A 25,904-nucleotide genomic window follows, 5' to 3' on the forward strand; every position below is an offset into this window, starting at 1 on the left:
CAATGTTCAGTGGGGACTGGTCGCTCCGTGCCCTCCTGAAGTCAACAACCATCTCTTTTGTTTTGTTCACATTCAGAGAGAGGTTGTTGGCTCTGCACCAGTCTGCTAGCCGCTGCACCTCCTCTCTGTAAGCTGACTCGTCGTTCTTGCTGACGAGACTTCTGGCTGTTTTAAGAATGCTGAGGACTCTATCTGAGATATTCCGGACCCTGGCACTTAGGAGGCAACATACCATCTGGGAATGTCGTTCTTGCCCACAGAACCTCCTGTCCATTCCCCTAACTAACAAATCCCCTAATCCTCTTCTTCCCCCCCCCCCTTCCCTTCTGAGTCACAAAGGCAAACTCAGTGCCAAGAGACATGACCACCGTGATTTTCCTCTGTTAGGTCATTCCCCTCACCTCCGCCCGACGGTATCCAAAGTGATATATCTTTTGTTGCGGGGAATGGCCATAGGGGTACTCTGTACTGGTTCCTTAACCCTTTTCCCCTTCCTGACTGTCACCCAGTTTCCTGTGTCCTGCACCTCGGGTGTAACTACCTTTCTATATGTTCTGTCACCCCTTCAGTCTTCCAAGTAATCTGGAGTTCATCCAGTTCCATTCCAATACCTTAATGAGGTTTGTTGGAGACTGCAGCTGTGGTCAGGGAAACTGGACGTCTTTCCGTCTTCCTACATCCCGCAAGGGGAGCTTTCCACTCTCCTGCCTGGCATCTCTACTGTCCTAGCTGAGTGGATGTAAAGGAGAAAACTGCACCTAGAACTTTACTTTTCTTTGCTTTCTCTGGCTGAAGGCTTGAAGACCTAAAGCTTCAAGCTCATCACTCTGTCTGTCCGCTCAGATGACAGCCTCTGCGCTTGCCCTGCCTTCCTCTAATTTGCTCTTACTAATCGATCCAAAATGCCGATTGGTCGCTGATCAAAGCTCTTTTTTGTTGTAGCAACCCAGTGCTGCTTTTTGAACTCAGGTAGTGTACCTAATTGAAGTCCCCTCCTTTCAAAACTTTCAATGTCCAGATTGCACGCTGGTCAAATTTCCTTTAGATCAATACTCTTGACAAAGTAATTTGAATTTCATCATGACATTTGAGAAATTTAAATTCTTTTAGTTATATCTAGAATTTTTTAAAAGTTAGCCTTGATAATGATGATCATGAGGCCACTGACTTGATGTAAACCTTCTCTGGTTCAAAGGTCCAGACTGTTCTGACGTAAGTGGTATGGGATGGAAGGGGAAGTTGGGCAGATGGGGTGAATTAGGAATGTTCATATCCTGGAATGAGCAATAAAGTGGTGCAAACCAATATATTAATTTTGGAAAGATGTTTTAAAAGTAATGTAAAAGTTAGAAGTAGTAACCAAAGGATTTGTAGATATGGGTAACAGAAAGAGTAATCCCACAGATAACTTCCCAAGTGATATTGGACTGTGTAGTTGACAAATCTGTTGTTTGGAAGGGCAAATATTCCATGCTCTATCAGTCTTCAAAAGAAGAAACTTAGCATGTTTTCAGATTAGTTCATAGCTAAGCTATTGGAAAATGTATAGCAGAAAATAACCAAGACTCACTAACCCTGACCATATGCCTTTTTGGGAACTGGAAGGTAACTAGAGTACCCAGAAGAAATCTACACATTCATGGGGAGAACGAATAAACTCCCCACAGATAGCAACCCGAATTGAACAGCCGACGCTGCAAAGCAATGTTCTAACCACTATGTTACCGTATCACCCCTTGGAGCAATTTTGGGGTGCCTGTATGATTGCTGGAAGAGAGGTGATGTCCAATTCATGTAGTGAGATGCAATGACAATGGATGCTGAGAAGAGGTAAATAACCATGCTGGAAGTTGCAGTGTTATCAAATAGAATGGGGGAATAGTACGGGCACAGTCAGAAGGTATCATTGATTTTAACTAAATTTAATACTGAATTAGAAATTATATTGAAAGAACTTGATCAGGGAATAGTAAAAAAATAAATGGCTTAGAGTTTGCGCTTATGGACTTAACAAGTCTGAGGAGAATTAAGTAGCTCGTGCATTTGTGTGGTTCTGAAGTGATGTAGCTAAGAACAATTTTTTAAAAGATGGCATTGTAGCACAACTGTAATTTATTGTAAAAGTTCTCCAAAAATGCTTTCAACCTTCACCTACACTTTAGTTGGTAAGTGTTTTGTATCTGATACAATACATATCGAGTGCCCGAGATTCTAACACCAGGTTTTGTTGAGTTAAGAATCTTCACTCATAAGGAAGAAACGGTTCGTGAAACACTTTACAGCACCGACTGTATGATAGGGGTTTAATTCCCACCGTTGTACATTCACTCCAAGACTGTGTGGGATTTTCTCCCAGTGCTCTGGTTTCCTCCCACATTCCAAAGACCGAAGGGTTATGGTGAGTGAGTTACAGGCATGCTGTGTTGGTGCCAGAAGCGTGGCAAAACTCTTATAGGCTGCCCTTCACTATCTTTGCTGATTTGATTTGATGCAAAATTGTGCACTTTTTAGATTATGAGGACACTCAGTCCTCATTTATTGTCATTTAGATATGCATGCATGCATTAAGAAATGATACAATGTTCCTCCAGAGTGATATCACAAAATAAAAAAAAGGACAAACCAAAGACTCACACTGACAAAACCACGTAATTATAGCATATAGTTACAGCAGTGCAAAGCAATACCATAATTTGATGAAAGCAGACCATGGGCACGGTTTAAAGACAATCTCAAGTCCCGATCGACTCCAATAGTCCCGATATCAGGCAGCAAATGGGAGAAACTCTCCCTGCCATAAACTTCCAGGCACTGACAACTGATGCCTTTGGAAGCACCCAATGACAGCAGACTCTGAGTCTGTCCGAAAACTTCGAGCCTCCGACCTGCCCCTTCAATACAGCCTCCCGAGCGCCTTCGACCTCGTCCCGGCCGCCGAAACAAGCAAAGCCGAGGTCTCAGAGGCTTTCTCCTCCGGAGATTCCGGACCGCACAGTAGCAGTGGCAGCGAGGCGGGTATTTCAGAAATTTCTCCAGATGTTCCTCCACGCTCTCATGTCTGTCTCCATCAAATCAGGATTGTGCACGGATCCCTACTTAACAAATAACTGATATCCATTCCCAGAGAGACCGCACGTGCTATACTGCCATTTTCTCCTCCTCCCATTTCACTGCATGTTTCAACGTGCTTGCGACAAATGAAGCTAATCTGAAAATATTTTCGAGTTTATGCTCTTCAATAGTATATGATAACACTATTAGGGCTTGTCAGGGTGTTATCAGCTACAGATCGCATAGATGGTTACCATGCCACCATGATCAACTATTTGCCAATATTCACTTGCTTGGACTTGCATGTGAAGAAGGATCCTTCGCTGAGATACCAGATCCTATCTGTACCTATATTTGGAGTAAGAGAACACCTTCATCTTATGGGCTATGGAGAAGACACTTCATATTCATTCATGACCTGCAATGAGCTGTAAAGACCTAGTTTATAAATAATTAATTTAAGAAAGAAAAGGCAAGCAGCAGGTGTAATTATTGTTGCAATAATATATTCCTTATTTGACTGTGTTCTTTGTCTATAAGGTTTCATTCCTTCCTATTGTAGCGCCCTCATAATGTGTTCAGCTTTGCACCATGGCATTTCTCTATTTATTTGATGCAGATGACATAACTTACCTATAGAAAACTTTTGTGCTTGATATAAATCTTGAAAGCAACATTGTTATACTCGTTTGAAGTGTCTGAGAAGGAAATGCATTAAAAGTAGAAACCAAATGGTTCCTAAGGTTAACTGGTTTTTCCAATATATTCTGATGCAGCATACTTATATTGTGAGACCCTGAGCAAGCTAATCCTATTCCACTAATGATTCTTTTTGGCTTAAATGATTCAAGTTACTTATCAGAGAACCACATTCTCTCTAAAGCTATAATGGTTTATCCTGTATTTGGAAAAGTAATTCTAGGGAGAATGCATTGGCTGGCACTTGAAGTGGCAATGTGAGCAATGTTTAACCTGATTATTCAGTGTATTTTCCTGCCATGTCTGTTACAGAGCCATGTAGTGTAGAGACAGAAGCTTCAATTACTACTTTAAAAATTGATTTGGCCTCAGCCTTATGATTTTCTATATGGCAAAACAAAGAAAATGTGCAGATGTTGCTTTTTATATTTCCTATTCTGTATGTCCTATGCCTGCCTTCTGATGTAGATGCTTCATGAGCATCACAATTCAGCTTCCCAAGTTGTAGCTTTTGACTTTCGTTTGTATGAAGGTAGCTGGAGGTAGGATATGTGAACTGGGCTTTGCATTTCTCCATTAAAGTAGAGACCACTTTAGTTGTAACTTGTTCTCCTCCTTCAATATCATTTCAATGTGGTCATGGTTGGATGGCTCGGGCAGGGGTATTTTCAGTATTCTAATGCCCTTCATTAGAAGAGCTCGTGTCTAGATAGCGGCTGGGATGAACTGCCCAGGCTGATACCAGAAGAAAACCTACTTGGATGAGGTATTGCAGGGCTAACTGTAGCTTTGGAATTTATTTTGCATAATTCAGGAGTGTGACAACTGAAAGAGAGAGTCAGTGATTGGATAACTCCTGTGTTACATAGGAACCGGAAAAAGCCATTCTTAGGGTCTTTTAAGAGACTCTTAGATAGGTACATGGAGCTTAGAAAGATACAGGTAGGAAATTTCTAGGCAGCTTCTAGAGTAGGTTACATGGTTGGCCCAACACAGTGGGCCGAAGGGCCTGTAATGTGCTGTAGATTTTCTCTGATCTATGTTCTATCTCCTCTACCCTATTCCATCATTTGATTAAAACAGAACTGAAGTATAACGTCAGCTGTATTTGCTTGCTGTGGCCTGTTTCGGTAATACTCTTACCTAACCAAAACATATAAAAATAAAAATTAGCTTTATTTGTTACATGTATATTGAAACATAGAGTGAAATGTGTCATTGTGTTAGTGAACAACAATGTCCAAGGATGTGCTGGGGCAGCCTGTAAGTGTCACTGTGTTTCCAGTGCAATCTTTGCATGCCAACAACATTCTAAGCCACACATCTTTGGAATGTGGGAGGAAATCCAGACTGTCCCAGGGCTCCATACAGACAGCAGTGGAATTGAACTCTGACTGCTGGCATTGTTAACTGTTACTCTGGCTCATAATGTGACACCCCATCTATTGATGGAAAAGCTGATTTTCTTATTTATACATCTGTGTGTGAGTGAGACAATGAAAAAAAAGGATTTCCAAACTCCATGAACTGTCTATCAAGTCTTTTGAGTTGGATTTCTGATATATAACCACAAAATGTTTATTTTTCTATATTTACGCCAATGTGTTAATCACAGGGAAGTGTGGGTATGCAAATACTGGAACAGGACCGAACATTCCTATAGGAAGTAAAATCTCACATCCTTACCTCATTGGGCCTCTGATGTTCGAATATACTGGAATCCTGTATTCGTGTTGAAATTCTTTAGCCAAAAAATCTGCATAAGTGGTCTGGTGGTCATAGTGACTGATTGATAAATTTGTTGCATGATCACTGGCCTGGCACATACTGTTTCGAGTACACAGGGAGGAGGGCAATCATGTCGATGGATAAACTGAGGAGTCCACGCAACTCTCTCGACCTCATTTTCAATATCCAGCTAGACATCCCCATCTCCCACCCCACCCACACGTCACCTCACCTCATTGTGGCCCAAACCTTAACAGGGTCGGGCTGCCAACCAGCTTGGCGCACGGCGTCCAAGTGCTGTAGCTTTATTAGCTGATAAGCTATCTTTAAATTCTTGTCCTCCAACTCTGTCACCCATCAATAGTGATTCTCTCAGAATAATACAGTGCAATTGAGATCATTTATTCTTAAGACTCGCAATTGTTTCATACTGATGCCTTACAATCACAGCAAACAGCCAGAATGCATTCAACTGGCTATCTCTTCCCCTGGGAAAACCCAGCGATTTAAGTATGGAAACAATGTGATGCCCCATTTCAACTCTGGTGACATCTAACTGGTCTGACCAATCTACTGGCATTCCATAACCCACTGGTGAATTAGCAAGACTTCCAAACCCCACAGTACAACCTGGAGCTCTGCATCTCTCTTACAGAGGGTCCACTCTATGAAATGCATTTCTGCTGAAAAAGCCACACCCTGCTCACTGCTGCCCAAAGTGTAATGTTGAATCAGGTTCGGGTTGGTGAGACAGAAAACACTGACTGCAAGTAAATATATTAGTCAAAAATTCGACAAAACATTCATGTTCCCCAAGTTACAAAAACTACAAAGCTGAATACCCAATAAACGTATTTAGCTAAAAGTGTGCACAGAGCATTCCTTCCCAATGGCTATGTGCACTGCTTGCCTTAAACAAAGGAAGAGAGAAAGAATCTCCAACACGTGCCCTGTATATACCCAGTATATCTGAAACCAGACACCAAACAGCTAATCAATGGGAAAAGCAGCTGCAGTGTCTAAACTAACCGATCTTGACAGAAACGATTTTTGACAATGACAATAAGCCACACCCTCTCAGGCAACTTCTAGTAAGAGGAAATCCAGAGAAATGAGATGGGAGGGACAGTGACTCATATTGCAACTCCCGCACCCTTCACCCCCCCATCCCACCACCGACAACCCAAGCAGTCTTCATTAAGATTGTGTTCAATTCAACCAATGGCTTCTGTTTCACCAAGATTGTGTCTGATCCAATCATTGTCTCTTGCTTCATTTCCCTCCCTGATCACCAGTATGCTTTCTTTCCCCTGCAGAATGAAATTCTGTCTCAGCATTGAATATGTGAGCATTCACAGTTCTCTGCAGTAAAAATTTCACCAGAACTCTCAACTCTGTTGAAGAAAGATTGCACCTTGGACAATGCAGCAGCCTGCCAGATCCCTAGAGAAATCCCTAATGTTTGAATCTAGTAAAAGAAAACTTCTTCAATGAAGTTGCTGCGTGTTTGTCACCATGCTGCATAAAGAAAAGATCTATCTTTCCTTGATTGCACACTTCATAATCCATTTGTGCCATAACTAATTAAACCTTTTGACAGCAGTACATGAAATGAGTTGGAGATCCATAAGTTTGACTGAGAGCAGTCTGTTACTTTGCTGTTGTAGATTGTTTTCAGGTAACACAGGTTCTTTTATTGGTGTAACTTGAGTGTCAAAGGTAAGGCAGGCACCTTTTGCCTTTGAGGGAGACAATCTTGAGCTATTGCAACCAATGTGATGAAGCTACTCAAGGGTGCTTCTCAAAGTTCAAAATAAATTTTATTATCGAAGTACATATATGTCATCATATACGACCCTGAGATCCATCTTATTATGGGCAAACTCAGCAAATCTTTAGAATAGTAACAATAATAGGATCAATGCTATTGGAGAGAGACTTGCAGGATTTTCATTCAGTGATAAAGGAAGGGTGACAAATAAAAACAGTGAATGTTGGAAATACTCAGCAGGTCAGTCAGCATCTGTAGAAAGAAAGCAGTAAATGTTTCAGGTCATAGAGTCATAAAGAACTACAGTACAAAACAGGCTCCATATCTGTTATCCTGGCCTTTTATTCTGACAGTCACGTGCAAACTCTGTGCTCTCAGTTCTGAACGCCTCCCACTTACCAAGTACACCTTTGCCAGAAGACAACCCGCCCCGATCCACATTTGCCAGATCCTTTCTGATAACATAAAGAATGGCCTTCCTCTAATTTAAAATCTCAACCCAAGGACCAGAATTATGCTTTTCCATAATTATTTTGAAACTAATGTCACCATGGTCACTAGATGCAAAGAGTTTTCCTACACAAACTTCCATCTCATTTCCTAATAGGAGTTCTAATATCACACTCTCCCTCGTTGAGACTTCTATATACAGATAAAATAAACTTTCCCGAATACACTTCACAAACCCTTTCCCATCCAATCCTTTTGTAGTATAGGAGTTGTCGTCAATATGTGGAAAGTTAAAATCACCTAATATCACAACCTTATGTTTCTTGCAATGGTCTGCAATCTCTCTACAAATTTGCTCTTCTAGACTTCCTGACTGCTGGGTGGTCTATAATATAATCTCATTAATGTAGTCACACCTTTTTTATTTCTCAGTTTTATCCATAAAGCCTCCCTGGGCGTGCCCTCCAGTCTGTCCTGACGGAGTACTGCCATGACATTTTCCCGGATTGTTATCGCCACCCCTCCTCCTTTAATCCCTTCTGCTCTGTCATTTCTAAAACAAGGGAACCCCAGAGCACTGAGCTGTTAGTTCTGCCCCTCCAACAGCCAAGTCTCTCTAATGGCAACAGTGTCATAACTCCACATGCTGATGCATGCCCTAAGCTCATCAGCCTTTCCTATAATACACATTGCATTGAAATATGTGCAGCTCAGAAAATTATACCCACTATGCTCAACCTTTTGATTCTTGACCTTGTATGTAGGCTGAACAACATCTTTGTCTACAAATGCTCCACTATCTGTTCTGGAGTTCCAGTTCCTACACTGCTGCAACTGCAGTTTAAACAGGTGTGAAATGTTTACTCAGAATTTCTGATGAAAGGCCTCAGACTTGAAGTAGTAACCATTTACTTCTCCACAGATGCTGCCTAACCTTCCATCATTTACCATTTCTGTTTCAGATTTCTGGTAGCTTTCTCATTTTTAAAGATGATAAGTAGCTGACAGGTTCAATGTGTAGCTTGGAAGATTTAGAAGTGAGAGTCATGAGTCTGGAAGGAGCTATTGCAACAGCCTTATCAAGTTTCTGCCATCTGTCAGTAAATGGTGCACACCAGAGCCATGGTACATCAAAGATAGAGGGGACTATAGTTTATGTTGAGAATGGGTTGCTGATCATGTCAACATGTGAACTTGGCACCTTCCACCTCTCCATGGAACTGGCTACTATTATGTTAAATACTTAACTTGTACCTTGAAGGTGATTGAGGTGTTTTAAGTCTGCCAGATGATGACCTGGTTGGTGTAGAATACCTAATGTCTGACTAGATAATTAATATAAGCCAACGGTGTAAACCCTACCAGCAATGATGGCTTGTCCAATCTCACTTATGTATTTATTTTTGTTTCTTTTTTCCCAGAGCTTGAAATCCGCCAGCGCAAAGGGTCCATTGCCCCTGGTGTGCTCCTGCTTACTGTTGGAGACCCAGGGACTCAGGTTGGCAGTGGAGGTGCAACCCTCAATGCATTGTTGGTAGCTGCCGAATACCTCAGTGCCAGGGCAGGATATACGGTATGTTTATTACGTATCCATATTTCTTTTATTTATGACCTTTTAGTGGGGGTGAATGAAAATTAAGGTTTCATCTTATAGGATCACAGAATGCCACAGGCATTGGCTCTTTAAAAGAGGTAACCAATGAACTCATGATCTTGCTGTTTCTCCATGGCTCTGATAAATTGTTCTTTTACAAATACTCATTGCATTCCCTTTTCAAAAGTTATTGATGACTATACTGTCCTTTAATTTCAACTTGTGCATTTCAGATTATTAAACTATGTGTAATATCACACCTTTTCTCATTTGTCTGATGATTATTTTGCTATAGGTTACCAGACATTCCCTCAGAGGAAGTGGCTTCTCCTTGCTTACTTCATCAGGCTCCTACATAAGTTTAGATCAAAAGACCATAAGGCGTAGGTACATAATTCAGCCCATTGAGTGTACTGTGCTATTTGATCATGGCTGAATTACTATCGCTCTCAACCCCATTCTCCTACCTTCTTCCAATAACCTTTGACGACCTTACTAATTAAAGCCTATTAATCTCCACTTTAAATGTACCCAGTGAGTTGCATTCCACTACCACCTGTTACAATAAATTCTACAGCTTCACCTCCGGCTAAAGCAATTCCTCCTCATCTCTGTTCTAAAGGGACCTCCTTGCATTTTGAGGCTGTGCCCTCTGGTCATAGACTCCCCCACTATTAGAAACATTCTCTCAACACCTGCTCCATCAAAGCCTTTCAATGTTCAATAAGTTTCAATGAGATTTCCCCCCCCCCCAATCCTCATTCTTTTAAACTCCAGTGAATACAGGCCCAGAGGCCTTTCATTCTTGAAATCATTCTAGTGAACCTTCTCTGGACTTCCTCCAATGCCAGCACATACTTTCTTAGATAAGGAGCCCAAAACTGCTCTCAATACTCCAAATACAACTTTTCCCCGTGGCTCAATCAAATTGACAGAGGTGGCTCCACACAGGTATGGGCGAGTGATTTAACAATTAATGCTTGTGGGTTTTTGGCTTTTTCCAGAGGCCCAATTGTATCGTAATTTGTTAGCAAGGGAAATAAAAATAAGGTAGGGACAAGCGGAGTGTCCATTGTTGGAGTGGACCAATGTTAGAGTTGGGAGGCTTTGGTTCCACAGGCTTGGACAAGGTAAACTTCTGGTAAGTTTCTTCTTCATTCTTCGTCTGTTAGTGCATAGTTAGCGCAGTGCGAATGTTGTGTTCTTTGTGAGTGGTGGGAATTCTGGGAAGCCTCCCGCCTCCCAGATAAGCACATCTGCACTGAGCTGTATCTCCACCGTGAATGTGTTAAGGAGCTGGAGCTGCAGCTCGATGACCTTCAGCTCATAACAGGAAAATGAGGTGCTAGATAGGTAAATAGTCACCCCTAAGTTGCAGGAGGCAAGTAACTGGGTGACTGTCAGGAGAGGGAAAGGGAATGGGCTGCCAGTGCAGAGTAGCCTATTCCTCTCAATAATAAGTATACCACTTTGGATACTGTTGAGGAAGGTGACCTCCCTTCCCAGAGAGCTGCAGAGACCGGATCTCCAGCACTGAGTCTGGTGCTGTGGCTCTGAAGGGTAGGGAGTAAAAGAGGACTGTGGTAGTGATAAAAGATTCCATAGTTAGCAGAGAAGAGATGAGATTCTGCAGACGAGAAAGAAACCCGGATGGTATGTTGCCTCCCATGTGCCAGGGTCAGGAATGTCTCAGCTTGGCACATAAGGGTAAAAATAGGATGATTTGGCAGATGAATGCATGGCTGAGAAACTAGTGCAGATTTTCAGATTTCTGGACCATTGGGATCTCTTCTGGGGAAGGTATGACCTGTACAAAAGGGACAGGTGGGTTAGGGAGTGGGGGTGGCGTGGCTTTGTTGGTAAAAATGAAATCAAATCCTTAGAAAGAGGAATGGAAGATGTGAAGTCTTCGTGGGAAGAGGTAAAAAACTGCAAGGGTAAAAAGATCCTGATGGGAGTTATATACAGGCCTCTGAACAGTAGCAAAGATGTAGGCTACAAATTACAATGGGAGATAGAAAAGGTATGTAAGAAGACCAATATTATGATAGTCATGGGGATTTCAGGGTATTGGAGGAATGATACTAGCATGAATGGAGGAAAGGTTGATTGGCAGGAGGCAAAGAGTGGGAATAAAGGGAACCTTTTTCTGGTTGACTGCCAGTGACTAGTGACGTTCTGCAGGGCTTTTATTGGGACCATTTCTTTTTACATTATATGTCAATAACTTGGATGACAGAATTGATGGCTTTTTGGTCATCAATTCCTAAGATAAATGGAGGAGTAGGTAGAATTGAGGAAGCAGAGAGGTTGCAGAGGGACTTAGACAGATTAGGGGAATGGGCAAAAATGTGGCAAATGGAATACAGTGTCAGGATGTGTATGGTCATGCGCTTTGATAAAAGAAATTAAAATCAGAAGTGAAAAAGGACTTGGGAATCCTCGTGCAGGATTCCCTAAATGTTAACTTGCAGGTTCAGTTGGTGGTGAGGAAAGCACATGCAATGTTAGCACTTATTTTGAGAGGTCTAGAGTGTAAAAGCAAGGATGTAATGCTGAGGTTTTATAAGGCACTGGAGAGGCCTCACTTGGAGTATTGTGAGTAGTTTTAGGATCCTTATCTAAAAAAGAATGTACTGATATTGGAGAGAGTTCGTGAGTACGATTCCTGGAATGAAAGGATTATTGTTTGAGGAGCAACTCACTGGAATTTAGAAGACTGAGGGTGGATCTAATTGAAACCTATTGAACATTGAAAGGCCTATTCAGGGTGGATGTTAAAGGCATGTTTCCTTTGGTGGGGCAGTCTTGGACCAGAGGGCATAGCCTCAGATGGGGGGGGATGACCATTTAGAATGGAGTTGAGACAGAATTTCTTTAGCCAGAGAGTGGTGAATCTGTGGAATTCATTGCCACAGGCAACTGTCTTTGTGTATGTTATGGAGAGAAGGCAGGAGAATGGAGTTGAGAGGGAAAATGGATCAGCAATGATGAAATGCCAGAGCCTAACGGCCTAAAGCTGCTCCTGTGCCTTACGGTCCCGGAGTCTAAATGTCAGCATTATTCCTTGTTTTTAACTGAATGTGAAACTACTGAATTTCTTGCTTCAGAAATTGCGTTGTTAACACATGCCACGCACAACCTAAAACACACTGTATGTGTTTAGTAGGCAGGCAACATGTACTGAGCGAGAAGCGGTTAATGTTTCAAGTCAGGCAACATGCTGTGAAAAAGAAGAGAGAAAGATTCAGGTTAATGACCATTGATCAGAACTGGCCTGTATCATGTCACCTTTCTGAAACTTGGTTTCTCTTGCTTTAGAGTGTTACCAGCAGTTATTGTTTGTTTTTCTTTCAGATTTCCAGCATTTGTGCTTGTTAGATTTTCAATAACATTTCAAGTCTGTGATTCTGTGTAAGAATTTGAAATAACAATTAAAGGGAGAGCAAAAGTAAGTTCTATTATAGGGAGAATGCCAAAGAGATTAATTAAATAAAAAGATCTTAGTGGGAATGCCTTGCCTTTGACAAGGTCCCACGTGGGAGGTTAGTTAGGAAGATTCAGTCACTAGGTATACATGGTGAGGTAGTAAATTGGATTAGACATTGGCTCATTGGGAGAAGTCAGAGAGTGATAGTGGAGGATTGCTTCTCTGAGTGGAGGCCTGTGGACTAGTGGTGTGCCACAGGGATCAGTGCTGGGCCCATTGTTATATGTCATCTATATCAATGATCTGGATGATAATGTGGTAAATTGGATCAGCAAATTTGCTGATGATACAAAGATTGGAGGTGTAGTGGACAGTGAGGAAAGTTTTCAAAGCTTGCAGAGGGATCTGGACCAGTTGGAGAAATGGGCAGAAAAATGGCAGATGGAGTTTAATGCGGACAAGTGTGAGGTATTGCACTTCGGAAGGTCAAACCAAGGTAGAACATACAAGGTAAATGGTAGGACACTGAGGAGTGCAGTAGAACAGAGGGATCTGGGAGTACAGATACATAATTCCCTAAAATAGGATAGAAATTTGCCTTTTCGCTGTCACAGTGGCTTTCTTTATGTTGTATCTGGACTTGTGCAAACTCTTTACAGAAACCGGCAGAATTGAAACTGGGTCGCTGGTAATGTAATAGTGTTACACTAGCTGCTACCCAACCAAGGGTCTTGGCCCGAAATGTCGACAGCACTTCTCCCTATAGATGCTGCCTGGCCTGCTGTGTTCCACCAGCATTTTGTGTGTGTTGTTGTTTGAATTTCCGGCATCTGCAGATTTCCTCGTGTTTGCTCATGTCACCTCAGGTAGGGTTCTGGATCATCGCTCCTGAATGTCACAGACCTAGCTCTTAGCAGATTGCAAATGGAAGCCTTGGTATGTTCTCAAAAGCACACACTCATCATACTGGTCTTAATGACGTCAGTGATAGCCGTGGCGTATTTATTCAGATCCGAGGATGAATTGCTGAATGTAGTTCTATCCACCAATTCAAAGCAGTAGTTAAACGCACCTCTACCTCCCTTGACTTACCTGGCTTTTCATGGTATTTGCTTCTCAGCCTCAGCTTCTGGTCTGTTGTTAATTGACTAGTCTTCTTTGAGGGATCAGCATTCATTAAGATGGGTAGGAGACTGCACGTGCTGGTATCTGGAGCAAGAACCAACTGCGGGGAACTCAGTTGAGTAGAGTAGCATCTGCGGGATGATTGGGGGTAGAGGTTAGGAGTGATGGAATTGTAATTGGTTCAGGTTGAAATCATGGATCAGTCCTGATTCAGAAATTCCTTTCCTGTAAGTATTAGGAATCTAAAACAGAGTCATGAGTGTGTTGACTATCATGCTGGATTAAATTAAGGCTGATGTATACACGTAATTGTAATCAAGCAGGCCCAGTTGAAAAATATAGATCGACATTTGGTAAGAGCTATTAGGCTGTACCAGAGAATTTACTTGTTGTCAGATTATTAACATTTGTGGCATCAATTCAATTGACTCTTCATCTGCACTTGCTCAGAGGTGTATTCATTAGGCATTCTCTTCACAGTATCATAAATGTACGTCCAGTTTAATTTCCGTGATAATGTATGGAAGTAGTTCAGAGATATTCTGAAGGCGCTAAAGAGATGTGAGGATTTGTATTCATAATTAGTTTCATAATACTGTGGACAACATGCTGGCTTTGCACACCTAGGTTCCAGAGTCGCATTTATTTCCGTACACAATCGAAAAGAATCCATGTAGATATTGCCATTTCTTTTATTTCCTCTCAAAGTAGCTCAGCTGTCCTGTGGTATTTATGTATGACTTTACAGGCATCTTTCCTCCTGCGGTACTTGGCAAAGGCAGTATCCATCAGCACTATTGAGTGCCGCTTGCGCGTGCTTACACACACAAAAATTAATTAAATCAGGGTTGATGATGTGCTGTATCTGAAAGTCTGAGCAATTTAATTATAATCGATTCCCGAAGGCGATGGTGTTGTAAATTAATATTTTAGTGCCCAAACCGCCAGCTAGGCCTGAAAACCTCCAATTTCCTGTTTGAAATACACAAATGTCATCTTGAAAATAGAGCCTAGTGTTGGGTGGCATATTTTTTGAATTGTTTCATCTCCTTCTCTTTGTGAATTCCTGAGACCTGGATTTCCACTTTTTTTAAATTTAATTTCTTTCCTATTTGAATATTTCTTAATTATATTGTAACAATACTTGCAAATTAACCTCAGCATTCCTTCAGAGGAGGCAGTAATTCAAATCTCTGCTCACTGTTCAAGGGCACTAGTTTGAAAGGTCATACTGCAATTATTGCAAGGGCAATTATAATATTTTCCATTCTCCATGCCATCTTTCTACCTATGGCAATGGCAGCTGGCACCCCGGACCCTAGATGGAATGCTCCAGTCCATATCAGTGAGGTGAACAGACCAGCAAGTTTGATACCAATGGCCTCTTTCTTCATGCATGCCAGCAGAAATATCACTGATGCTGGTATGTACTAAATAGTAACTTAAGTTCTAGTTACGCCTTTAGATTGTGCATCAAAAAAAGAAGTCAGTGCCTTCAATAGAAGAAAAAAGTCTCGTTGAAGTTGAGCAAATAGGTGAAAGAACAATATATTGTTTAAGTGATTATTAAAAAATGTTGAACATGTCATTGGTCAAGTGATAAGTAAGTCATAAAATCAGATCTCAACAAATCATAAACACATAAGATTCTGCTGATACTGGAAATCCAGAGTAACAGTCACAAAGTACTGGAGGAACTCAGCAGGTCAGGAAGCATCTATGGAGAGGAATGAAGAGTCAACAATTTGGGTCAAGACTCTTCATGAGGACTTACCAAATGCTTTCACTCTAAGCTGGCATTAGTAGTTCCAGTACTAGAACCTTGAGAGGGGTACATAATTGCTTGCCTAATTTTTATTGGGAAAAATAAAAATGATATTGTGAACAATTTATTGTTCAAAACTTGTGAAGCAACCATTAGATATTGAATAGAGAAGTAACAGAGCAGGTTGAGGTGTGGAATAAAGGCATCAACGCAATATGTATATTTTGGTATAAAAGTGAGGAAGGTCTTTGAAGCCTTTCTATTTGTTTGTTCGTTTAAAGTGATTATATCAGCAGTCAGGTTTCATTTTGGATTGGTTAGTGCTTTGCACAACCATGGTTGACAGCAGCTCTGTTGTAGAATAAGCAGGTGGTGTCTTACTGTGTTGTTCACAAACTTTAGTATCGTAGAAAACCTCTGTGTGCTGATAGTGTTGGGATTGTTGAATCAGAGTCAGGGTTATCACTGACATTATGTGAAATTTGTTATTTGTGCAGGATTACAATGCATAATATAAACTTAAAAATCATTAAAAGTTACAAAAAATAAATAGTGCAAAAGTAGAATAATGAGGTAGCTAGTGTTTGTGGGTTCATTGTCCATTTAGAAATCGGATAGTGGACATGAAGAATCTGTTCCTAAAATGTTGAGTGTGGTTCTGTACCTCCTCCCTGATGCTGATAATGAGAAGAGGACATGTCCTAGATGGCAAGGGTCCTTAGTGTCGGGCGCTATCTTCTTGAACCTTTTGAAGATGTCCTCAATTACGTGGAAGGTTGTGCCTTTGATGGAGGTGGCTGAGTCTGCAACCCTTTGCAGCCTCTTTTGTTCCAAAGCATTGGGGCCTCCATGCCAGGCTGAAGTGTCAGCAATATTCTTCAGAAAAACCCTTTTTTCCCTTACTTCTGTTTCCCGTTGCATAGCTGACACTTGCAGCTGCCTAGCACTAAATTCTGTGCATGTCTAGTCTGGCCTCTTGTGCATTCTTGATTTCCGCATCCTTGTCACTGGATCTGCCAAGATCCTCAGCTCTGGAATTCCCATCAGTGATTTGAACTTCTACTTCAAAATAACTGTTAACCAAGCTTTCTGTTGCCAGTCTTAATGACATTTAAATCCATCCACTACTGCTTTATTTTTTCTAATTCGAGCAACTCAATTTTTTCTACTTCTCTCAACTCTCATTTGAAATACTCATGAATTACTCCCCATCTAAGTTAAAATTTCTCAAGTTATTTTTACTGTTTTGCTTTATTCTCTTCTATATTAGATCCCCTCTTGTCCTTGGAGATTCATTTACAATCTCTATTCAATATACCATCTCCTTAAATTTACTGCTCTCGTCTTCCTCCATAATGTATGTTATTTATCTGTCTAGGCCCTTTCAGCTCTTGAGGCCATGCTGTCCAGCCGCCCACACACTTAACCCCAGCCTAATGATGGGACCATTTGCAATGACCAATTAACCTCCAAGTTAGTATGTCTTTGGACTGTGGGTGGAAACCTGAGCCCCCTGAGGAAACCCACATGCACAGTCGCAACATCCACTTTATCTAGGCCTTTCAATATTCAATAGGTAATTGAAACTCCGATGAGTACAGTCCCGGAACCATCAAATTCTTCTTATATGTTAACCCTTACATTCCTAGGGTCATTCTCGTGAGCCTCCTCTGGACCTTGCCCAATGCCAGTTCATCCGTTCTTAGATAAGGTGCCCAAAACTGCTCACAGTACTCTTAAGTGTGGTCTGGCCACTGGCTTATAAAGCCTCAGCATTATACCTGGGTCATGAAAACTGTGTGGTAATTATCACTATTATCAATGTTTCTGTCATGGGTAGATTGCTGCAGGTTGCACAAAAGTATATATTCCTCTTATTATTTCACTCACCAGCCACCTTCAGGACTCACCCAGTTTAGTCAGTGGGGTCCAACCAAGCCACTTTTGTTAGTGAGTGTTGAAGTTCCCACCCAGAGTATTTTCTGTGTCCTTGCTACTTTCAATTTTTCCTCCAAGTGTTGTTTAAGATGGAGGAGCACTGATCTGAGGGATTTCCTTGTTCATGATGGATCTAATGACTAGAGTCTTCATTGGGTCAATGTTAAGGACACCAACAGATCCTCTTCTCGTCCCAAGCACAGTGCCAGTGTCCCTGGTGGGTTTTTCACTTTGCTGGGACAGGCATACCCAAGGACTATGGTGGCAAAGTCTAGCAGATTGTTTAAAGCAGGCATGGGCAAACTACGGCCCGCGAGCCATATGCGGCCCGTTAAGCTTTTTAATCCGGCCCGCAGAACTTGATGAAATTATATTAATAAACATTGTTAACGTTTTTTCCCCACAATTCTGGCGTTTTCCCAATAGATGACGCACTCTATATCCATTGACCTTTGTTGAGGTGCAGCGTATTACTCCACATTTGCGCTTTACTTTGTGACCTTGTGGCGACCCATTTCCTGGCACATCCGAACCAGCTCACAATTAGCCAGCGTTCCGGCTAAGGGAAATAGCCGCGGGGATTTGCGAGCACAGAGCTCTGCATACTGGCACGCTCTCACTGTTCTGTCATTGTGCGGGTCGTCGTTGAGTTTTGGCACAGGGGACAATTGAATAAGAAGGAGCAGGACAAGTAGACCTGCATCTCCTACCGTTTTTGAAATAAAGACAGTCAGGAGAGTGATGATGACAATATCTTGAAGGATAACAGAATTTTCAGTGCTTTAAAATAATAACTGTTACTATTAAAAAAAGCTGTATTTTATTCATTTAATTTTCAGTGTTTTAAAAGTCATTTCAATAAATAGCTAAATACCATGGGACTTCAAACACAGATATTTTGTTGTAATGCATTTGTTCATTTTCAATTGAAATTAAAGCACATGTTTTCTACATATCCCATGATATTTTATTTTTTCTTATGAGGTGTATTACCAAAATACTCCGTCCATCTGCTCCTGGTCCAGCCCCCCTGTCAAATTTTAGAACCCTTTGTGGCCCTCAAGTCAAAAAGTTTGCCCACCCCTGTTTTAAAGTATAATTCTGTAAACACAATTGTGTGGAGCTGTTGTGTGATTCATCAGTGAGACAGCTCTCGATTTGCATATCAATCCCTAGCTGTCTGTGAAGTGGTCGACTAGGCTGGAAGTGTTAGGTTGATAGCAGGTAATCTACCAGATATTATTCTTTTGCTACTTAAACATAGCTGTGAATGTTCACCACTTCAGAGGGAATTTTAATAGAGAACCAAATACAAATGACTTCATACCATGGACTGCATTTAAAAATTAATTTATTTGCTGTAGAGTCCTTCATGGCCATGTTGATTATGTGATAAGGCACAAATCCCGGTCAAGAGTTTTGCAAAGGATGTCAAACACAGTGTGGTCTTGAAAAGAAAGAAATATGAAATGGACAATAAAGTTCTGGATTTGAGTAAAGCTGGTTTTCAGTTAGTGAGATGGAAGCAATTCTTATCCCTAAGGGATAAAATTCACCTTGCCAAAAAAAAATGGCTAAAGCTAAGTTACAACATCTAACAAACAAAAAATCTTTTAGAAACACTTGCACAGGGAACTGGTGTAACAGTAAGAAAAACCTGGGAGCTAACAAAAAGAAAGTATCCAAGGATGCTTACGAGATTGACAGCAATGCAGATAGTGTAAGGGTGTTAGGGTGTAAGGGGCACTTTAAGAGAACGTTTATATTTTGAGGTATTCTTTCAGAGTTTTCATGGATGAAAACCATCACACCATCAAACTACTGAATTGAATTTAAAATGAAATGACAAAAATTTCAAAGTCAATCCTGCAAATAAAAACCATGCCATTTAATAAATGTATTTTAACTCATTTTAAGTACAGTCAGAATATATCTTTGAGACATATTTTCTTAAGCATGTCAATATTTTCCTTGGCTAAGCAACAAAACACTTGTTTACTAATTAGACTATTGGAATTTTAACCACATTTGACACAATGCTGATTTTGGCATCAAGCACTTGACTCCAGCAAATGAGTTTGGACCAATATTACTAAACAAAACTTTATTTCCCATCAAAATATGCACTGTAATGGTAATGACAATGTACTTTTGACATTGACAATCAATGGTTTTAGTTTAACATTAACTCTGACAAAGCATTTATCCAACTAAAACCAGAATCAAAATCAGAATCAGGTTTATTATCATGTGTCAGAAATTTGTTAACTTAGCAGCAGCAGTTCAATGCAATGCGTAATATAAAAGAAGAAGAAGAAGAAAAAATTCTAATAAATAAATCAATTACAGTATACGTATATTGAATAGATTAAAATTGTGCAAAAACAGAAATAATATATATTTGAAAAGTGAGGTAGTGTTCAAAGGTTCAATGTCCATTTAGTAATCGGATGGCAGAGGGGAAGAAGCTGTTCCTGAATCGCTGAGTGTATGCCTTCAGGCTTCTGTGTCTCCTTCCTGATGGTAACAGTGAGAAAGGGCATGCCCTGGGTGTTGGAGGTCCTTAATAATGGACGCTATCTTTCTGAGACACAGCTCCCTGAAGATGTCCTGGGTACTTTGTAGGCTAGTACCCAAGATGGAGCTGACTAGATTTACAACCTTCTGCAGCTTCTTTTGGTCCTGTGCAGTATCCCCTGCCCCCATACCAGACAGTGATGCAGCCTGTCAGAATGCTCCCCATGGTATATCTATGGAAGTTTTTGAGTGTACTTGTTGACATACCAAAACTCTTCAAACTCCCAATGAATTATGGTCGCTGTCTTACCTTCTTTATAACTGCATCAATATGTTGGGTCCAGGTTAGGTTAGAAGCAACACTTACAATTAAAAACACATCCTTACAGTTCACTATTTATCAAAATTTCATTAGAGGTCACCATTTTTAAGGCCGACAGCTAGAGAACCTTGTTAAAAACATCCACGTGAAATGTGAACATAGGCAGCCCAGCTAAACTAGGCATTGTCTAGTTTTGTTAAAATAAAATAACACTTACCAAATGTCTGCCTAACCCTCTCCAGCTCTGGAATAAGTAGCAATTCAAATTTCGAACAGATTATAGAGATCATTATTTTTCAATTGTTTTTTAACACTAAGAAAACATTTAAACATTTAGTCAGCTCTCTGCCCACTTTTATTTATCAGTAAGACTCCCTGGTAAATTAAGACTGCTCTGGCTTCTCACGGTGTACAAGATCCCCATGACCACCGTAGAAGGCATCCAGAGGACTTGCGGAGGTGGCTGAGAATCCTACCACATTTTCCTTCAGTGAGGCTCTACATGAGATCTGGCCAGCTACAGCTGCCGTTGTCATCGGTGAAGTATAGAGTTGCGTTGACACTGAGGGGATCCAATGACAAGCTAATAAACCAAGCAGGAATCACAACAAGATTGGGCCGAAAGTGGGCCATAGACCAGGCAGTGAGCTCCCTGCAAGTGAGAGGCATCATCGGCAACCCATGCCTGGGACGGCAAGGCCTCAGCTCCACACACTTCCAACAACGGGGGAGTGCAAGTGCAAAGGACAGGCGTGACATGGTCACAGCAGAGGTATGGAACTGCAAGGATTGAAGGCAGTGGAGTTAGGGTCACAGGGTGTCTGGACGAAATGGGATTTCCCAAGCAGAAGATCACTTAGACAGAGCTTTGGAGACTGGAGCCCGACCAGATTTCTTTCCTCCTGCAGTCCATTTATGACACTCACCCTCACAGCTGCACACATGGGGGCTGACTGCAAGCTTTGTGGTCAGTGGGATTCACTGGCACACGTACTGACAGAATACAAAACAGCTTTAATACAAGAACAGTATAGGTGGTGCCACGACAAGGCCCTGCTGTCCCTTGCTGACACACAGAAGCGGGAGAGGTGTAAAAGGACACCATCTGGCAGAGAGGCTAACAGGGCAGTCATTTTCTTCAAGGAGAGGGCCATGCCAGTCATATCAAAGAGGCTTAAATCCAGTCTGCTGCAAGCTGCCAAATCATGGGAGATGATGGTCATTGTGGGGAGGGAGCTGCAGTTCCTGGAGGCGGAGCAAGCCACACTTTGACCAGACATCGTACTGTGGTCCACCAAAGACAAGAAAGTCATCGTGGTGGAGCTCACCATACCACGGGAGGAAGGCTGCGAGGGGATCGCGGGAAGAAGGCCCCGAAGTTTCAATCCTTAGTCCAGGAGTGCACGGACAAAGGACGGCAGACGTGGCACACCGGCTGTAGAGGGTTCCGGCAAGGTCAGCATGGAGGTTGCTGTCTGCACTGGGCCTTGATGAAAGAGCAAGAGCCAAGCAGCTCGCAGGATGGGGGAGGAAGCAGAAAGAGCCTCTCGCTGGATATGGAACTGGCGAGCGGAGCTGAGCAGTGACTTTGTCACCAGTGCTGAGCCACCAACTGGCCAGTGTAGTGGTTAAGGATCGAAACACTCTGAAGGCTGGGCACCCCCTGACGACTGCTGCCCCTAGTCAAAGGCTACAGTTACCTCATCGGGTAACTATAGAGAGCATGTGAAACATTCACAGAAATCTCAACAATTCTGAAAAAAACAACATTGAAATTTATTGTACCTTCTTATAGTTTCCATTAGTGCATGGATGAAGCCCCAGGAAGATGGAGGTAATTCTGTTTTTGTTGTTGGCCTGCTGGAGATTCTGGCGGGGTATTGTCGCTATAAAACTTTGTACTGCCTGTCATTTCGTACCAACACCCCTTTTCTTTCTTTGATTATCTTTCCACTGTTGTTGTTTCAGTCTCTGATCACGCTTTGTGAGAAGGTCTTAAATTTTCTTGTCTCCCTTTTACTGTACCTTTCTCTTTCTCTTTCAAGTTACTGCTGATATTTCACTGGATCTTCTTTCATTGTGTCTGCTGATGATTTTGGGGCCATCAACTTCACTGCAATTGTGTGATGGTAAAGACATTTCTCACTTTTTAAAGAAAAAGTTGGCTAAATCTCACACTTGCTAACTCGACTGGATAGCTAGCTTGTAAATGTACCTAAATATATAGAAAAGTTATTTATTTCTCAGTTAAAACACATTTGGTAATGACACATAAAAAACATACTGTCAGATCAGTAGGTATAAATCTTTAAAGTACTCCCATTTCTGGATGTCAGTCTTCTGCCATGAGTCACATGCTCCCCTGTCACATCTCATTTCCATGACAGCCACATAAGCAGTTGTTTGAAAAAACTTGATTGATCTCTAAAATGTGTTGCATGTCGGTAATGACAGAAGTGTTAGGGACAGCAGTTCTTTTGTCATAAAAAAATTACAAATTGTATAAAAAGTAACCAAAATAAATTTGACATTTTTTTAAAGTTCTTGTGAGAAAACACAAACTAAAATTCTCATGAATTTAATACTTTGAGACCGAGGTCTGGGTAGGGGACAAACCCAAAATAGTGGAATTCTGGTGCATTCAAGTTTTTACCTCACTTAAAAAGAAACATTATTTATGAAGCATACTGAAAAAGTTTAGAGTTACTATTACCTAACTTTTAAAACGGCAGTACTTGTTTTTGTAAAAACTATTTTTTCTACCCTAATTAAAGAATCACCCTCAAATAAATGCAGATAATTACCATGACATGTTCCCAGATATGCGTCAGAAAAGGCAGTGTCATCGGCAACAGGACATTCTTCACTTTCCTGTTGATCACCTGTTATAAAGTATGTCACACCCATGTCAAGACATCATTCATGGTTGAAACCACCATGGTGGTTGTAGGAGTTGGCTCTGAGAATGCAAGAAGTGGCTCTGACAGTTCTGGACATGTCTTCTCTAACAATTGACTCTGCTCTCCACAACTGATTGATGAGCCGCCTCCAGGTTTCATCAGGCACGATCTCCACGGTGTAGGAGAGTGGTCCAGTTCTGTCCTTGATCTTGCCACTTTTGATCGGTTCTGTAGTCCATCGGCGAGACTGCTTGTCCAGGGTGAAACATTGTACCTCTTAGTTTGAGAAGCCCTCAATTTGTCTCAGCTGTTTGTCCTGCATCATCCTTCTAGAATTGCATTCTAGGATTTTCTCTTCAGTGGTAAGGGAATGTAATGCTAAAGGTATTCACTTATAAAATGTGACATGACTCTGCCAATATCGTAAGGCGAGGTGTCACAGACGAGCTTCACTGGACAATGCGGATCATAAAGTGTGAACATAGTGTCTGATGTCACTATTTCCTTTGCCTTTTAAAAAGCCACCTCACACTGCTTTGTCCATTCTTATTTTTTCCTGATCAGTTGTAATGAGTTCAAGGGGTGGGACACAGTAGCCAGGTTTGGCAGGAGCCTGTTATAGTCATCGATAAATCCTAAAAAGCACCAGAACTGTGGCATGTCCTTTGGCCTTGGGACATTCACCACTGCTTGAATTTTGTCAGCACACTTGTGTAAATCTGGAGCGCCAATGGTGTGACCACAGTAAATGAAGCTTGGTTTAGTACTGTTTTACACTTGATATGTTTGAGTTTTCCATTGCCATCCTAGCAACTGCTGTGGCATTATCCAGTCCCTTTCAAAGTGTACCACCTCACAACCCAGAGAAGTGAGAGGTGGGACACTTTGGAAGGACAAACTCCAAGGCAGAGTACAAAGTAAATGGCAGGATACTTGGTAGTGTGGAGGAGCAGAGGTGAAAGTTGCCTCACAGGTAGATAGGGTAGTTAAGAAAGCTTATGGGGTGTTAACTTTCACAAGTCGAGGGATGGAGTTTAAGAGACGTGATGTAATGATGCAGCTCTATAAAACTCTAGTTAGGCCACATTTGGAGTACTGTGTCCAGTTCTGGTCGCCTCAGTATAGGAAGGATGTGGAAGCATTGGAAAGGGTACAGAGGAGATTTACCAAGATGCTGCCTGGTTTAGAGAGTATGGATTATAATCAGAGATTAAGGGAGCTAGGGCTTTACTCTTTGGAGAGAAGGAGGATGAGAGGAGACATGATAGAGGTGTACAATATATTAAGAGGAATAGACAGAGTGGACAGCCAGCACCTCTTCCCCAGGGCACCACTGCTCAGTACAAGAGGACATGGCTTTAAGGTAAGGGGAGGGATGTTCAAGGGGGATATTAGAGAAAGGTTTTTCTCTCAGAGTAGTTGGTGCGTGGTGGAGGCAGATACACTAGTGAAGTTTAAGAGATTACTAGACAGGTATATGGAGGAATTTAAGGTGGGGGGTTGGCACAACATTGTGGGCCGAAGGCCTATAATGTGCTGTACTATTCTATGTTCTGTGTTCTTTCTTAATTTATTTTCAGTTGACTGTATTGTGTGGGGTGTGGCATTCAATGATGGATGGATCTCCAATCACATTGTAGTTGTCTTAGCGAATCATTGCCCCACAATGCTTGCCCGCTTGCTTTTACCACATACAAGCTCAATGTGGCCTGTTGGTTGTTGTATTTCATTGTAGGAATGTCATTCCCACAGGAACGATCTTTTCTCAAGTATAAATTGGATATCTGCAGGCTTCAGTTCAGTTTCTTTGAAATGCCATTCAAACTCATTTTGTTGAATGACTGAAACAGCCAAATCAGTGTGTTAATTAAGTATGCAGGTTAGTGTTCTTTGTGTACCTCCAACTTGACTATCTATTCATTTCCATAGATGTTGTGGGACCTGTTGAGTTCCTCCAGCATTTTGTGTGTGTTCCAACATCAAGACTTCCTCGTGTTTTTGATATTTTATCTTTTTCTCTTGCCTTTGGAGCGAGTCCGTTGTTTTTGATGTTTGTTTTTTGTCTTCTGCATTAATGGGTCAATAGAAACATTCATTTTCCAAAAAAGTTAAATGTTACAAGGGATTTTTTTGTATTCCATCACCAAGGTCTCCTTCAAGCAGAAATTTTTTAGCAGGCAGGAGTGGAAACGAAAGAGTCACATACACACAACACAAGGACTGCGGTGCTGACCGGTGACAGCAAGTCCTCTGTACTGACGAGTCAGAATTTGAAAGTTTTGGCTCAAGCAGGAGGCAGTTTGTCCGTGAAGAGTCGGAGAGCGCTGCACAGATGAGTGTCTGCAGCCAGGTGTAGTGGGTGCAGGTCTGGGCTGCATTTCTGCAAATGGAGTTGGTGATCGGGGCAGAATTAATGGAATCTTTAATGCTGAGAAATACAAGCAGATTCTCATCCATTACTCAATACCATCCAGGAGGCAACTTTATTCTGCAGAGGATGATGGTCACAAACACATGGCCGGGGTGATGAAGACTTATCTTCAGGGAAAAGAAGAACAAGGAGTTCTGCACCAGGTGTTACGGCCTCCACAGAGCCCTGTTCTCAGCATCATCT

General features: G+C 41.6%; 1 protein-coding gene across 2 annotated transcripts in view; it reads left to right on the plus strand.

Moving 5' to 3' along the window:
• The window catches only part of LOC132406671 (L-fucose kinase), a 359,123-nt gene that overhangs the window by 105,716 nt on the left and 227,503 nt on the right, over positions 1-25,904 (plus strand). For both annotated transcript variants that reach the window (XR_009516220.1, XM_059992500.1), the window contains exon 3: positions 9,121-9,272. Coding sequence is in view for 1 of the 2 variants with exons in the window: in XM_059992500.1 (XP_059848483.1) it covers positions 9,121-9,272 (152 nt within the window). In the remaining variant the exon portion in view is untranslated. The remainder of the gene's footprint in view (positions 1-9,120; positions 9,273-25,904) is intronic.

The sequence above is a fragment of the Hypanus sabinus genome, chromosome 17, assembly GCF_030144855.1.
Source record: "Hypanus sabinus isolate sHypSab1 chromosome 17, sHypSab1.hap1, whole genome shotgun sequence".
NCBI classification, from domain to species: domain Eukaryota; kingdom Metazoa; phylum Chordata; class Chondrichthyes; order Myliobatiformes; family Dasyatidae; genus Hypanus; species Hypanus sabinus.